At 34.8% G+C, this 16,970-nt stretch overlaps 3 protein-coding genes across 4 annotated transcripts; 1 reads left to right on the top strand and 2 right to left on the bottom strand.

Annotated features, from left to right (window-relative positions):
• The first annotated feature begins 222 nt into the window (after positions 1-222).
• On the top strand, positions 223-5,262 carry LOC146901175 (calcium-transporting ATPase 2, plasma membrane-type-like). The gene is made up of 7 exons (XM_085733333.1): positions 223-633; positions 1,161-1,215; positions 1,295-3,231; positions 3,381-3,539; positions 3,649-3,820; positions 3,922-4,220; positions 4,535-5,262. The coding sequence occupies exons 1-7, from the start codon at positions 457-459 to the stop codon at positions 4,772-4,774; spliced, it is 3,039 nt and encodes a 1,012-aa protein (XP_085589459.1). The 5' UTR covers positions 223-456; the 3' UTR covers positions 4,775-5,262.
• A 113-nt stretch (positions 5,263-5,375) lies between these two features.
• LOC146901174 (cyclin-D5-1-like) lies at positions 5,376-6,977 on the bottom strand. Of its 2 annotated transcripts, XM_085733335.1 has the most exons (5): positions 6,612-6,977; positions 6,441-6,533; positions 6,036-6,336; positions 5,825-5,961; positions 5,376-5,725 (listed from the first exon to the last, which is right to left on the bottom strand). In XM_085733335.1, the coding sequence occupies exons 1-5, from the start codon at positions 6,870-6,872 to the stop codon at positions 5,525-5,527; spliced, it is 993 nt and encodes a 330-aa protein (XP_085589461.1). In that variant the 5' UTR covers positions 6,873-6,977; the 3' UTR covers positions 5,376-5,524. The 2 variants fall into 2 exon arrangements, with proteins under 2 accessions (XP_085589461.1, XP_085589460.1); XM_085733334.1 differs by having other exon boundaries at positions 5,376-5,961; positions 6,612-6,935.
• Positions 6,978-10,691: 3,714 nt separating this feature from the next.
• LOC146901173 (formin-like protein 6) lies at positions 10,692-15,044 on the bottom strand. Its single transcript, XM_085731942.1, has 4 exons — positions 13,579-15,044; positions 13,276-13,487; positions 11,827-12,068; positions 10,692-11,704 (listed from the first exon to the last, which is right to left on the bottom strand). The coding sequence occupies exons 1-4, from the start codon at positions 14,916-14,918 to the stop codon at positions 10,910-10,912; spliced, it is 2,589 nt and encodes an 862-aa protein (XP_085588068.1). The 5' UTR covers positions 14,919-15,044; the 3' UTR covers positions 10,692-10,909.
• Between the last annotated feature and the right edge of the window lie 1,926 nt (positions 15,045-16,970).

The following is a 16,970-nucleotide window of genomic DNA, read 5'->3' as shown; positions in this document are numbered from 1 at the left end:
TTTTAATTTTTTTGAATAATGTCATCTAAAAGAATTGAAACAATATATAAAAATTTGAAAAAGAGACAATATGTCAATATTTGACAAAAAAATTTAACTCAAAAAAATACCATAGGTTTAGGTGTTGTTAGTTGGTTGACCCCGCCCATTTCGTTCATCCTCACTTCTTTCCCGAAATAAAAGACCGTTATTTATTCTCAAACACAACACAAACTAAATTTCGGATCCACACTCATTTCTCTCCAATGCTTATTCATGTCTTCCTTTGTCTTTTACTAGGTTCACACGTCACTCATTTCTTTTTCTTTCAAACCAACAAAAAAACCATAACCTTAATAGCAATAATTTCTAAGAATGTTACTACTGATTGTTGTTACACAGTTACTTAATATGAGAATTGAAACACATGTATAATAATAACAAACATTAAAGAAAGTAAAGTTTATCAAAAGAGTTATGGAGAGTTATTTAAATGAGAATTTTGGAGGTGTAAAGTCCAAGAATTCTACCGAGGAAGCTCTTGAAAAATGGAGGAAACTATGTGGGGTTGTAAAGAATCCCAAGAGACGGTTTCGTTTCACTGCAAACATCTCCAAACGTTACGAAGCTGCTGCTATGCGTCGCACCAATCAGGTCACTGATAAATTTTATATATGTGTGCATGTTTGGATTCACGGTGAGCCATTGTGATTTTGGAAGAAGTTACATTTTGGAGCTTTGACAATATCATGTTATCACCGTGATCTGGTCAGAATTGCCGTTCATCTGACTTAGTTTATGAAATTACGATGACATTGTGATTTTATGGAAGCTCAAAAGTGTGACATTTGTGAAATCACAATGATATAATGTGATTTACGCCAAACTTGCCATTAATTCAAACATGCACTAAGTCAGGTTTCTTTGTTTCCCAATTTTTGTCCTAGATGTATTAGACTCTGATTAGCATTAAATTGAAATTGATATGCCTTTAGTTTCTAAGTATGAGTCATATACCCATCACATAGAATATTGGTTTCAAAGTATAAAAGAATGGAGTATTTTCTCTTTTGACAATAGATGTAAACAATGTGATTCCTCTATTGTCTCCTTTTTAGATATCTTATCAATTATCATGTATGGAAATGTGGATTCTCAAAGGCTTATTATCCTTAATGCAGGAGAAACTAAGGGTTGCAGTTTTGGTTTCGAAAGCTGCATTTCAATTTATACAAGGCAAGTTTCATCAGAATTATTATAAAAAGTTTACCTTAAGAATCAATTTGTTTACTCTAATTGATTTTACACCCTGCAGGTGTTCAACCGAGCGACTACGTTGTACCAGATGATGTTAAAGCTGCAGGTTTCCAAATCTGTGCTGAAGAATTGGGGTCTATTGTGGAAGGCCACGATGTAAAGAAACTCAAGTTTCATGGTGGAGTTGATGGCATTGCAGAAAAGATTTCAACATCAACCACCACGGGACTAGGTGGCGATTCTGAATCGCGACATAGGAGACAAGAACTTTTTGGCATCAACAAATTTGCTGAAACCGAACTTAGAAGCTTCTGGATTTATGTTTATGAAGCTCTTCAAGACATGACACTCATGATCCTTGGAGTGTGTGCTTTTGTTTCTCTGATAGTAGGCGTATTGACTGAAGGATGGCCGAAAGGAGCTCATGATGGTCTTGGAATAGTTGCAAGTATCTTACTTGTTGTCTTTGTGACAGCAACAAGTGATTATCGCCAATCGTTACAGTTTAAGGATTTAGACAAGGAGAAGAAAAAGATTTCTATTCAAGTTACAAGAAACGGCTACAGGCAGAAAATGTCAATATACAATTTACTTCCTGGGGATATTGTCCATCTTAACATTGGAGACCAAGTACCTGCAGATGGACTATTTGTTTCCGGATTTTCGGTGTTGATCGATGAATCAAGTTTAACCGGCGAGAGTGAGCCAATAATGGTGACTGCACAAAATCCATTTCTTCTCTCAGGAACAAAAGTCCAAGATGGATCATGCACTATGTTGGTTACCACTGTTGGAATGAGGACTCAATGGGGTAAATTGATGGCAACTCTTAGTGAAGGTGGAGACGATGAAACACCGTTGCAGGTGAAACTGAATGGAGTGGCAACCATTATTGGAAAAATAGGACTAGTCTTTGCAGTGATAACCTTTACTGTTTTGGTTAAAGGACATTTGAGCCACAAAATCCACGAAGGAAGCTTCTGGAGATGGACTGGTGACGATGCAATGGAGATGTTGGAATTCTTTGCTATTGCGGTTACAATCGTCGTTGTTGCTGTTCCGGAGGGTTTACCATTAGCTGTAACATTGAGTCTTGCATTTGCAATGAAGAAAATGATGAATGATAAAGCCTTGGTTAGGCATTTAGCAGCTTGTGAAACTATGGGATCAGCAACAACTATATGTAGTGACAAAACCGGTACACTAACGACCAATCGAATGACGGTTGTGAAAACATGCATTTGTATGAATAGCAAAGAAGTTACCAATTCTAGTTCGTCGTCTGACATACCAGATTCTGCTGCGAAATTGTTGCTACAGTCGATATTTAATAACACTGGAGGCGAGGTTGTGTATAACAAAAAAGGCAAACGCGAGATATTGGGAACACCAACCGAAACAGCAATATTAGAATTTGGTTTGTCCCTAGGTGGAGATTCTAAGGCTGAGAGAGAAGCTTGCAAAATTGTTAAAGTTGAGCCATTCAACTCTGAGAAGAAAAGAATGGGAGTAGTTGTGGAGCAACCTGATGGAAGTTTAAGAGCTCATTGCAAAGGTGCTTCTGAAATAATTCTGGCAGCTTGTGACAAAGTTATTGACTTGAACGGCGATGTTGTTGCTCTTGATGGAGAATCAATTAGTTATCTTAACAGTATTATCAACCAGTTTGCTAATGAGGCACTTAGAACTCTTTGCCTTGCCTATATGGAATTGGAAAACGGATTTGCTGCTGAAGATCCGATTCCTGCTTCTGGTTATACTTGTATTGGAATTGTTGGTATCAAAGATCCTGTTCGCCCCGGTGTTAAGCAGTCTGTTGCAGAGTGTCGTTCGGCTGGAATCGTGGTGAGAATGGTTACAGGAGATAATATTAATACTGCAAAGGCTATAGCAAGGGAATGTGGAATTTTAACAGATGATGGCATAGCTATTGAAGGTCCTGACTTCAGAGAGAAGACTCAAGAGGAATTGTTTGAACTCATTCCCAAGATTCAGGTGCTTCATATTTCCTATACGCATAATAACGTCTTTGATTGAAACTGTTTCTGTTCCTGCATTCTGCTATGATTCTGTTTGTCTAATATAATGAGGGAAATGGTTGATTTGTCGATGCTTTCAATAACACAATGTTTATTTTGTTTTAGGTTATGGCTAGATCATCACCTTTAGACAAACATACATTGGTGAAACAGCTTCGAACAACGTTCGGGGAAGTTGTGGCTGTAACTGGTGATGGAACAAATGATGCTCCAGCCCTTCATGAAGCTGATATCGGACTTGCAATGGGAATTGCTGGAACTGAGGTGAGTGAAATGCAATTCATATGAATCGCCTAGCTTAGTCCATATGGCATTCTTGAAAACTATGAATTGAGGAACATAAAATTCTGCTAATTTTATAATTAATATGCAGGTTGCTAAAGAAAGTGCTGATGTTATAATTCTGGATGATAATTTCTCCACAATTGTGACAGTGGCGAGATGGGGACGTTCAGTTTACATCAATATCCAGAAATTCGTGCAGTTTCAGCTTACTGTAAATGTGGTTGCATTGCTAGTGAACTTCTCATCAGCCTGCATGACAGGTTAGAAAATTAGCCTGATAAGATGAGATAATGTGTTTATATGGATTAAAAAGTTCATTTTTATTTGCTAATGATTTGGTTTATGTGTATTTGATCTTCAGGCAGTGCACCACTCACAGCTGTTCAACTTTTGTGGGTGAACATGATAATGGACACACTGGGAGCACTTGCACTTGCAACCGAACCTCCAACCGATGATTTGATGAAGCGTGAACCAGTGGGAAGGAAAGGAGATTTCATTAACAATGTCATGTGGAGGAATATCTTAGGACAAGCATTGTATCAGTTTGTGGTAATATGGTTTCTTCAATCAGTAGGAAAATGGGTCTTTTTTCTCAGGGGTCCTAATGCTGATATTGTCTTAAACACACTCATTTTCAACACATTTGTCTTCTGTCAGGTAAAAGAAAACCTTCTGAATAACTCCTCTTCAATCTCTTTTTCTGAACAGACATAGGTTCACATAACCAATTTGCCATGTATGGAAAACATGAATAACAAAATGAGTAAAGATCAAATTATATTGTATTATAGCCATAGTTAGCAGTATTTTACGATACATGCAAGTCATATCTCAATTCATTTATTAATCATGTATCATACAACACGATTCGGAAAATAGGACTTCTAATAATTTCAAATATAGACTGATAACCATGATTATAACATTACTTGCAAGATAAACTTTCCTTGGCATATATTTTGTTCCGACAGGTTTTCAATGAGATAAACTCTCGCGAAATGGAGGAAATAGACGTTTTTAAAGGCATATGGGATAATCATGTGTTCGTGGCTGTCATCAGTGCAACTGTGGTCTTCCAAATCATAATAGTTGAGTACTTGGGAACATTTGCAAATACAACACCTCTATCTTTGGTACAATGGATCTTTTGCTTAGGGGTTGGATATATGGGCATGCCAATCGCAGTTCGCTTAAAGCAGATACCAGTCTGAATCTTGGGAGCATCTATTTTTTAAACAGAAGCTTAAGGTTTTACTGTGGTTACAGTGCTTCAAGGTTCCCTATTGTTCTTTGTACATTCAATGACAGGTCTGGTATTGTTGGAGGCTTTCTTGGGTTGGAACCAGAAGTTCAGAAGGAAAGTAGAAAACTGGAGTCTCATGCATTATGGTTAGTCAAATATATAACTAAGTTACTATCAAATCACCACATAAACCATACTATATATTTTATACATATGTTTACTTTTCAAGGCCAGCAGACAGGTAGGTTGAAAAAAGATAAGAAAAATTGAGACCTGGACTTTTGTAGTGGATAATGATTTTCTCTTATCATTGTTAGATTCAAAGTGAGTTTGTACAAGAATTTTTCCAAGTATTGTAGCATTTTTCATTCAGAAGCAGAAATGTACCAATTTTATTTTGTCATGAATAGAAAATCAAATTTGTGTAATAAAATTGTTATTTCTAGTACACTCAAATATGATTTTCGTCCCGATAAACATAGATGATTCTGCTTTTAGTCTCTGACTGCCTGCAAAATTTTGTTTTCTTTATTGATATTTGATTTTTCGTAGAAGGACTCCTTTTAGTCTTGGTCGTCAATCTCTATTTATTTAGCGCAAATTTGACTAACAGAAATACAAGTCGCATACTAGGTTGAAAATTTTCGAACAGTTGAGTTCATTACAACACACCAATTCATCTTTTCCCATACTCATCATTGATCACAAACTCTTCAAGCTAAGGCCAATGTGATCTTTGCCTAGGACAATTTTCTTTGTTGTCAAAACCAAATTTTCTTCTAACTATAGAAGAAGAAACAGAATGGTCAAGAACAGATGTATAGCTCCACTGGGAAGTCAAAGTTGAGACAGGAGTGTTTAACTTTCCCTTCTCTTTACTTTTTTCCTTCATTAGATGGTAACAGTAAAACACACCTTCCTGTGTTGAATACAAAATGAAAAGCATAATAAAATTGTGTTTATTTATGATCACACACAAGAAACAAAAATCTGATAATGAACTGCTAGGAAAACTCACAGTATCGAAATTTAGCTGCAATAAGATATCACCTATTTGCAAATCCATGATCTCTCTTGTTAATGTAGCATCAAAAGTTACCATCAATGTGGCAGCCAATGCAATAACAGATGGCCTAAGATCCATCAAATTAACATCTAAATAAAAGAAAATTAGAGTTTGAGTTTTTAATAAGACGAATAATAGGAATCAAATTAGCAAAGAATGTCACCTTTTAGGATATCCAGAACATGTTCAACAGCTTGTGAGATTAATGGTTCCGATGAAGATTCAGGACAGAACAAGTAAACAAAGTAATGCAGAAAATCAAAAGGAGTCACAGTTGTCAATTCCCATTCCAATGTACTAAAAACCTCTACCTCCATCTCCCTTATACACTGCTTGACAATAAAACCTCCCTCTTGATCTATTTCTGTTATGCATTTAAGTAGAAGCGATAGATCACACTCTTCCGTCATCTTCGCTGCGAGAGACAAACACGCCGCATATAATAGTTGAATAGGCCTGTCTTCCTATACACCATTCCATGAAATAAAAGAAAAAATCATCGTAAGAAACGAAATGAGAAACAATAAAATATGTGGTAAATGTCACTGAGTTGAAGGGACATAGTTACATGGATGTGTTTGTGTTGCTTGAAAAGAAACTGATCAAAGTATGTCACTGATAAATAAGCTGTGCATAGCTTGAATCCAAGTTTTTCCCTTGTCTGATTCAAAAGATTATAAACTTTCATTAATCAGCAAAAACTAAAAATAAAAAAACTACATGAAATGAAAAAACTTACATTGAAAATGTGGTCAATGGCATTAATTCGTATGTTGTTGAAGTGGACAAGACCTATGGTGGAGTTGGAGCAATGATTGAAGGACATAAATTCTGTTTTTTCAAGTTGAAACAAATACTCAATATGTTCCTTTTCTTCATACTTGGAATTGTTAATATTTTCATTGTGATCATTGTTGTGCATAAGGAGGAAAGTGTGGTCTTCTTCACACAAAAGGAAAGATGTGTCCATTAATTTTCTTCCCTTCATTGAAAGATGCATTGAGAAAATATAGCAGAGAGTAAGAAGTGGGTTCCTTGCACAAAAATTTAATATAACTGCTAATGACACGAAAGGGAAGTGGAGAGAGAGGTTAACTTATTATATAATTCAATTATTATTACTATTACATGATGATTAATCCAAATATCAATTATGAATTGGTTGGCATGTAAGGTGAACCACCAATCAAGGGGCTCATGGTGGACCATGACTACTAGCCATTGGATTGGATTAATGCTTAGAATTTCCCTTTAGAAGAAATATGGGCTGATTATAAAGAAAGTGGGACTAGTTTGTTTTCATCTTTCTAGTATTCCAGGTGTGATGCACATTGGTTGCCTTGTGATGTTTTTTGGGTCTTGTTAACGAGTTCCCCGGGGCACTCTTTAAGCATCCCAAATTTGAAAATTATTCTTTTCAAAAGTCAACTATTACAATTTCCAATGCATTCATTACATAACTTTTCATATAAAACTTACCATTTAAAGTGCTTAAAGAGTGCCCGGGGGCACTCGTTAACATTTCCCTTTTTCTTTTTGACCCAAATGCCTTGTGATGTTATTAATTAGTGGGCTAGATGTATAGCTTTAATTCTTGAATTCTGCTCTTCCCCCAGCACAAAACACTCGCACCCTGCAGTCATGCCCAAAATGCCCTTGCGCTAGTTAACTAGCGCAAATGTAAACTAATGCGCAATTTAAATCACGTGGCGCAAGTTAAGTGGCGCAAGGTGGTAATTTTTTTTAAAAAAAAATTATTTACTATTTTCAAATTACGTTATTTACTTTATTCTAATTTATTTTTTCATTTTATTCTAGTTTACTTATTTTCTAATTTATTTGTTCACTTTATTCTAATTTATTTATTTTGCTAAATTATTTGTTCACTTTATTCTAATTTATTTACTTAATTAAAATTAATTTATTTACGTATTTACTTTATTCTAATTTATATATTAAAATTAATTTATTTACGTATCTACTTTATTCTAATTTATTTATGAACTTAAAATAAATATTGATTCGATTTTATTCATTAAATAAATACAAATATAAATTAAAGGAAATGAACTAAATTAATATTTATTCATTAAATACAAAATTAGAAAATAAAAGCAAATATAAATAACAAGGAATGAACAAAATTGAGGCATATAACAATATCTCATTTTATTAATAATTCATACAATACAATAATTGATACAATAATTTATTCGAATTCACTAAATCTACTTATTTTCTCCCTCTTGGGGTAAAAAGTGATCAACCTTCTTGGGGTAAAATAGTGAGCAGCCTTCTTGGGGAAAATACATCTTCAACCCTTGGGCTAAATTTAAATATGGTTTTTTTTACCCCAAGAAATTCTTTTTACCCATGGTAAAAAGTTTATGGGGCTAAAAAAAGCAGATTTAAACTTATCCCAAGGGTCAATCACTTTCCCAAGTCGGCTACTCACTATTTTACCCTGAAGAAGTTTGATCACTTTTGCCCCCAAAGAGACTATTGACAAAAAAAATAGAGGGAGAGAGTGAGGAAGGAGGGAAAGTGATATGGTGTGAGGAAATAGGGAAGTATGGAGCGGTATTTATAGGTGGGAATGGTAGTATAGGTTGTAAATACCATTAATGTGGTAAAAAAAACGTGTATAATGGGTAAAAAAAACGTGTAGATTGAATGTTGAAAAACTGACCAAAGACCAAAAAACGTTTGTTCTTCAGCTCTGACCACCGGCCAACGTGCGCACATGCCAGTGGGGCATGACTTAAGTCACGCAAGCTTAGTAGGTACGTGAGTTAAGTCACGCAGCGTGACTTAACTCACGCAGGGGTATATTTGAAAATCATGCTGGGCGCGAGTGTTTTGTGCTGGGGGGAGAGCAGAATTCTTAATTCTTCTTCTTTTGCAAGATGTTAACTAGTGTCTCCGGGACACTGTTAAGGGCCTTAAATAATAACCTTTTATGAAAGTTTGTGTAATCAGTGTATTGAAAATTAAAAACTTTAACATTTTTTATAAATAATTTCTTAATTTAGCATACTTAAAGAGTACCCCAGGAGACAATCGTTAACAAGACCTTTATTAGATATTTTATGCGGACAACTGCATAAATTAATCTTTCGAGTCAGATATGATCATAATAAGTGACAAAACTTTCACTCAAGAGATTTAACATGATATATTAATAGAATTATTTAGGGATGTTTTTGATGTAACATTCCGAAAATTCTTTCTAGGCATCCTTGGAATTTATACACCATAGTGTAGGAGCTAGGTGTATACTCCCTCCATTTCAAAATGTGTGTCGCTTTAGCCAAAAAAAATTGTTTCAAAATGAGTGTCGCTTTCAGTTTCCAATACAATAATAATTTTTTCTTTTCAATTGTACCCTCAAATTAATATTCTGCACACTACTTCCAAAGTATTACTTTTAAAACTAACCAATAGTTAATAAAGATAATTTGGTAAAATAATTCATTATCTTTCTTTTAATCATTGCATTTCTAAATATGTGTGTAAACACCTAAAACGACACTCATTTTGAAACGGAATGAGTAGAATTTGTCCATGAGAGTCTTAGGATAAGTAGTCTAAGTATCTTAATCATTAAGAAATTCTATTTTTTTTCCTTGTGTCGCGTGCAAAACCTGTGTCATTCTGCACGAACGGTATGTGTTTTCATTTGCGCGTGTGACTTGTGTTTGTGCACATGCAAAATTGATCTAGTATTTCATGTTTACTTGATAATAACCATGCGCTAAATTTCCATCAAATGTTTTAATGCTTACATGCCCTTATATGTTTAGTTTGTCCTAAATGTCTCTACATGGTACTACTTGCCTCACATGCTAAATATCTAAGTGTCAATATGCATAAACATGCTTCTAGCTGTCATAAATGGGAATTTGAATGGAGATGCTCGATAACAGTCATATCGATCTTTTTAACGAGTGTCTTTAGAACAATTTTTAAATATTATAAAATAAGCAATTATTCTTTAAAAAGTCAAATATTCCATGTCAGAGTGTTCGAAAATACTACCTCCTCTTTTATTGCTACAAGACTATGTTCACCAGATTGGTCAACCTTCTCAGTCAATTGAGATCGCCTTGTAATTTCCATTATAGGTAAATAGTTTTCTTTTCAAGGTCATGAAGTGAATTTTATTAGCTCCAATATTCAATTTAAAAAAAAAAAAAAAACTTATTTTAATTGATCTTACTTTGTCCGTGTTTGTGGTGTAACAAATCTAATTATTGTTATGATTATGTTCCTCTTTTGTGTGCCCTTCTTTGAGATATTTTTGCTTAATGATGGTTTAAGGTGAGGGACTTGTTAGAGCCTCACCCTACAATCCACCTATTAATTATTAACCAATTTCAAGTTGTTATATATAGTTATACTTGTAAAATCAAAACATACATAAAAGAATTGCAGCAAAACTGCTATTTTTTGACGTTAAAGACAATTTCAATAACCAAAGTCTGACAATAAATCAAATGCCAAGACTGTAGAAATACAAAGCGGAGTTTCTTCTACCCATATGCAATCTAAATTCTTAAGAGCATATTTAGCTAAATAATGAGCAGCTTGGTTGGCTTCACGCCTAACATGCAAAAAATTTAAACTACGAAAACTACCCTTAAAACTAATACAATCTCGAATAATAGAGCCAACATAGTTGGAAGATTGTTGGTGATCATTCAACGCTAAAACCACATTAGAAGCATCTGATTCTGCGATAAGAAATAAAAACATAAAAAATATACATAAAAAATAAAAACATTCTGTAATATGAAAGAAAATATATGGGACTCGAATCTAATAAGAATTTATCTTAACTAAAATATATCTTCAATGTAAACAAGGGTCAGAACTAGTTCTTTTACCCACCATCCGTATAAGTGTTTAATGTTCAATCTTAACGAAAGCTATGGGCCTAATGATGGAAAAGGGGCAACTAAATCAAATTTGGGAAAACATTATTGTCATTGATTTGCTTTGAGAAAGTATTGTTTTTTTTATTTCATATTCACAATACTAGGGTGATAAACTTTCATCATCTGAACTTGTATCTTGTCTTGCACGATACCTGCTGAGAACAGGTAACGATGCACTTGCAGCTATCCTGAACGATCTCGATGAACCAGTCACAGTTCTTTCCTGCATCCTTCCCACTTCTTTGCAGACTTGGTCCAAAATATTTAGGAAGTCTCTAACAATCATAAAAATTCTGAAAGGGTGAGCTTCTTCCTTTGTTGTATCCCCATGAAAGTATTCTGTAACTTCTTTCACAAGGAACAAGGCCCTTATCTCATCAGCTTTGATTCTTAATATTTTTTCTTTGGCGTCTTTCATAAATATCTCTGTTGAGTTAAAGAAGTTCCCTTGCATATCTGGTTTTACATACTGCAAAACCGATCTCACTTTATCAAGCCCCATTTCAAGCTTTATGACATAGCTGCTTAAGACATCCGAGTCCATTCCTGCAGCCTTTTTTACATTACCAAAGTCTCTACTCAATCCAGCCACAACCTGTAACCCTTTCTTTTTGAACTCATCCTCATTGAACTGAAAATTGGTTTGGTTTTGAACATTCTCGTTTGCAGATTCACCTGTTGTACCTTCCGACCTGATAATCTCTTGAACAACAAAATGGAGCAATGTTGTCTTTCCATCTGTACCTTTTATATCTGCAAGTTTCAGGAGAGTATCCAATTTGAAAGATTTAGCATCGCCACGATTGGTTCCAACATTCATTCTGTTTCCTGTCCTGAGAACAGCTTCGAGAAGTTTGAGGAATAATTGGCTGTTCTTTAATTCTTCACTTGCTGCCTGGGATATATTAACAGCTAGTTGGTCAATTTAATTATCAAGAAGCAAAGAAAATGCAATTGAAATCAAGATATCAAAGATAGCAACGGATTGATCATTGATATGAAGTTGGTCACACACACCTCCAAGGTTTGAAAGGATTTCTTAAGGTAAATAACTTCTGTTTCAAAATTAGCTCTGTAAAGCATGGCTTCAACTCTTTTAAAAGCTAAAGGGATATCAAGCACTTGCTTAAGAAATCTTTCTGCAGGCCCAAGTTTTGAAAGGTCACCATCATAATTTTTTAGTTTTATCTCCTCCTCCTTTGTTGGAGCCATCTTCACTAGAGTTTCCAATAACTCAGCACCCAAACCTTCAGGATTCCCTGTGTCATCCATAAAAGCAAAACCACAAACAATGTTTGCAAAGTGAAATTCTGGTGGTTATAGATAAGAAAAATTACTGGTTTAATTTATCCCTAGTTGATATCATGCATCAAAAGACTATAGATTAGTACATCTATATTATATTATACAACATACAAGTTGGATGGCCAATTAAATTTGTTAAGATAGGATCATAGGAAGGATAAAGGAACACTGACACGGAAGCAAGAGAAAGATAAAAAAGAATAATCATATGCTTAAGGAATAAAAGATAGAATATATAAGGGTTAAGCTGTTGAAGGCAGTAGCAAAAATAGTAAAATGGTCTGTCTTTATCACGTGCCAGTGGTCATGACTCAGACTTACGGATGCACTGCTTTCAGGGGAAGCTTGAAATACAGCTAAAAAGGTAAAGCTATGTTTTTAAGGTAAGAGGGACGTGGTTTCATTATGATAGCAAGGAAAGTATCAAGTTTAATTAAAATAACAGGAAAAAATTGACGATTAGAGTTCAATACTGATGAATGAACATATCATGGTGGATATTTGGCCATTGTTCAATACTTCTAGATGATGTTAACGATCAATTGGAAAGTAAAAAAAAAAACAAGTTTCACATAAAAAAGAAATAAGACATGAAAAGAGTTTATTACAAGTGACACCCCAATACTGACCCCAGAATATTTTATGAGCCTCATTTGAATCTATTAGAACCTAGTTTTTCATATAGATGTCCTCTAAAACAACAACCTAATGATAAACAAGACATGCTGCAGTTTGCCGGAATCATGATGTTCAACCATAATTTTGATGAAAGCTACACTTTCAAACTTCAACAAACCGACAATATCGTAGTGATTTTGTTAAAAGCTACACTTTCAAACTTCAACAAACTGACAATATCGTAATGATTTTGTTAAACTTACCGTAAATAAAACATACACTTAGCCATTTTCGCACTTGATATTAGGTGTAATATGATAACTTTGTTCTTAAGTAAGCTAAGCACTCATTTTCAAAACAATTCATTATATGTTTAAACTGTTAGCATAAACTTCTACAAACCAGAATTCCCATCTGACTTCAAAATTTGCAGCCTAATAATTTTCTTACATGTTTCAGAAATACCAAGTAGAAATTGATATTAAATAACATAACAAAAACATATAGATTGAAACAAAAAAGAGAATGAGGACATGAAATTACCATCTAAAAGAGCTTCAGATACTTCATCTCTTGTGACATTCAATGCCCTAAGTAAAATAGCTATATTTTGTGACTTCTTGGGGTCTAAAACCCTATTCTCCAATTCAACAGTGGGAAAAACTGGTTTCCTTGTAACAGACATTTCTTTAGGTTTAGGTGCAGAATTCAATGAATTACAGCCAAACAGAGTCTCCATCATGTCCTCATTTAACCTGCATTACACAATACAATAATTAACTAATTAATTAATTTCACAATCCCAAATCAGAATCATAGTATTAATTAATGAATTAATTAACTTACTGAAATGAGCTTGATTTTAATTGGTCCCACACAGTAGCACGATCTGAAGTAGCACGAACTTTATCCCAGTGCAGAGCTTTCAATTTAGGTTTTGGTTCATCCATTTCAATTTCATCATCTTCCTTCAAAGCTTTCTTCACACTCGCACTGTTTCCAGATGCAGAATCCATTCCATGCTTCATAGACCGAGTCCACTGATAATTCCTTGGAACAGAGGAAGAAGAAGATACACTAACCACCGGTGGCGGAGGAGGTGGTGGAGGCGGTCGAGGAGGAGGAAGAGTAAGTGAATCCCTTGAGTCGTTTGAATGAAGATGCATCAAATTCGGAGCCGGTGGCGGCGAAGAGAATTTCGGCCTTCTAGGAGAACTGTGCTGAAATTGTGTTGACGGCGACGGCGGAGCATGTTGCTTTATGGACGGTATCATGACGCGTTTCATCTCCGGCGAGGAACCAGATAATCGAGATTTCGGTGAAGTTCTCTTCGAATGCGGAACCACTGGAGTTAAAGTTACCGGCGCGGTAGGACTTCCGTGACTTCGACGCGAAACCGGCGTGTAATAGCTTTCTTCATGACTGAGATTGAGTGAAGAAGATTCCCGCGGCGAATGAAACGCCGTTTCTCGAGTTTCACGGTTGTCTTCCTCCGACGACGAGGAAGAAGAAGACACCGCCGGTGGAGAATGAGAATCAACGACGAGAGATTTAGTTAGCGGCGGCAATGGATGCAACTCAGGACTCGGTCGGTTGCGGTTACCGATAGGATTGAGTTTGTTAAAGCAGTTAGGTTCACTCACCGGAGTTCCGTTGGGCTCCACAACGGTTCCAATGTAGAGAAAATTTGAAGAAGAAGAAGGTGGTGGGACCCGCGTGGAAGCTTCTAGAATTCTATTGGAATTCTCAGCGCCGAGTTTCCTTGTTTCAGTTTCCGATGAAGGCTTTATTCTATGCTTATACAAGAAGAAAGCTACAACGGAGAATATAACAAATAACGAAAATGCCACTGAAACTGCAATTGCAACTTTCTTAGCAGGTTTTGTAGGTTTCGTTGCAGTTGGATTTGCAATTCTGGCATTTGAACCTGACGGTGACGGCAGGTTCTGGTTGTTTGCCACCAGAGGAGGTGGTGGTCCGGTTGGGAGTTCATTGAAAAATGGAATGTCAGGAGAGGGAGGAGTGTTGTCTGGTGGAGGAGGAGGCGGAGAGAATTCCGGCGGCGGAGCAGACGTCACCGGAATTATCAACGGTTGGTGTAAGATTCTTCTATCAGCGAGTGTTGTTGTTAGAGAGAATGAGAATGATGATAATAATATGATCAAAAAGAAGGTGAAATGTTTCATGGTGAAATTTAGTTTAATTCTTTGAGGCAATGCATTTGTTGGTTTTGTTGTACCAGAGTCCAAAAAAGAAGGAGGAAACTTCCTTCTGAACTGAGAGATAACTTTGGTGAGAAGAAGTAAGCCATTGGTTTATCTTTTTTGTTTTTCTGATTTATTTATTGGCATATTAATTTGTTTAGATAGATAGTTATGATGTTGATGCTGTGTGTGTGTAAAGGGGGTAAAAATGAATGATATACACAACATCAATAATAAGTAATGTACATGGATTTGAATAGATAGGGTCAGTGACACCTCTTCTGCATCAATTTTAACTTATTTTAACAAAATCAAAATAGCATATTTTCTTGTCAGGTTACTTTTTTTTCCTTTCTTTCTCATCACACATTACTATTATTTAGTATAAGCATTCAAATTTGAAATTTATTTATCATTTAGTTTATATGTAGTGAAAATTGGTTCTTCTGATTTTGGACGATGACTTTTTATCGTGTGTTTTTTTATTAGTGATAAATAATATATTCCCTTTGGCTGGTAAAGAGAGCAAGGCTCAAACTCTATCTTTTATGATGCCTCCACTAGCAATTTTGCCACTTTTTATCTTTTCTTCAGCTCAGCAGTGGTTAACTTCACATTTCCAAGTCAGAATATATAGCTTGTGTTTACACTTTCAGGGAAATAAATAATAAATAATAGTAGTAATAGGAATAATAAAGAGCGGAAAAATAAACGAAGATCGTGTCATATATGGCCAATTCATTCAAAAATGAGCCAGAGAACATGCAAAATCTGTGCCCAATAACAAGTGTGAATTGAGTTTTGTATTTTACTCGGATTAGTCAAGTGGACGGTGTGACAATTGATGTTGATCCTTGATCAAACAGTTACAACACTTAAAGGTTGTATATTACCAACTGTTAAGGTGTGGAAAAGATAAATGTTACTAAAAGGTTTGAATGGTTGGGAGGAGAAAGGATGAGAGAATCAACATGGAAAAAAAATACTTGATTGGTTGTAAGTATTTGGACATATTATTTGGACACTTAAGATGTAGAAAGAAATTTTTTTTAATAATTTATATTTATAATTAAATTATATGTATTTTTATGTGTCTGCGTTCAAATATTTTGATCAACCAAGATTTTCTCTATTTTTTGAGATAGTCAATGTTACCTCAAAAGATAACTTTTTGTGAATAAGTAAATATAATTTATTGTTAGATATTTTGAAAATATATATTTAGTTATCCAGAACAAATTTATTTACAAAAAATTAGTAGAAACATGAAAGTTAAAAAAATTATTAATAAATTTATTCGTTTGTTTTATATGTCAAGTCTTAATAGAAACAACGACAAAGAACACTTTGTTAGAAATAAAATATTTCTCAACTTTGTTAGCAACAAAATATTTCTTAATAACATGCATAAGCAAAATGGACAAAAAAATATTGTGTCCATATTGAGGTAGTTGAGAATTTGGAGTACATTTCCTAATGTTGCACATAGGGGTGTTGCACATAGGTTGGGAATAGGTCAAGCCACCCATCAAGGGCATATGATCGGAATTACTTAAAGTTCGGTTTGGCCTACCTCATTTATTAAATACTCCCTCCGTTTCAAAATGAGTGTCGATTTAGCCAAAAAAAATTGTTTCAAAATGACTGTCACTTTCAGTTTCCAATGCAATAATGACTTTTTCTTTTCAATTGTACCCTCCAATTAATACGCTGCACACTACTTCCAAAGTATTACTTTTAAAACTAACCAATAGTTAATAAGGATAATTTGGTAAAATAACCATTCTCTTTCTTTTAATCATTGCATTTCTTAATATGTGTGTAAACACCTAAAACGACACTCATTTTGAAACAGAGGGAGTAGGTTAGAGTTATGCTCATACTTTTTAAAAAACTCGTTAATTTATATAGGTCAAGCTAAGTCTTATAGAAAAGCCTACTAGGTCTACCAGGTCGGCCCGTATATGTGCAATTATATAATACTCTCTTATTTCAATTCTAACAAGTGCACATACTTTTGGACGTTACCCTTTT

Source organism: Medicago sativa, chromosome 8 (assembly GCF_051527215.1).
Source record: "Medicago sativa cultivar Bolivia chromosome 8, Bolivia_mono, whole genome shotgun sequence".
In the NCBI taxonomy this organism is placed as follows: Eukaryota; Viridiplantae; Streptophyta; class Magnoliopsida; order Fabales; family Fabaceae; genus Medicago; species Medicago sativa.
The sequence above is the reverse complement of the archived record's forward strand: the minus strand, read 5'-3'. Positions and strand labels throughout refer to the sequence as shown.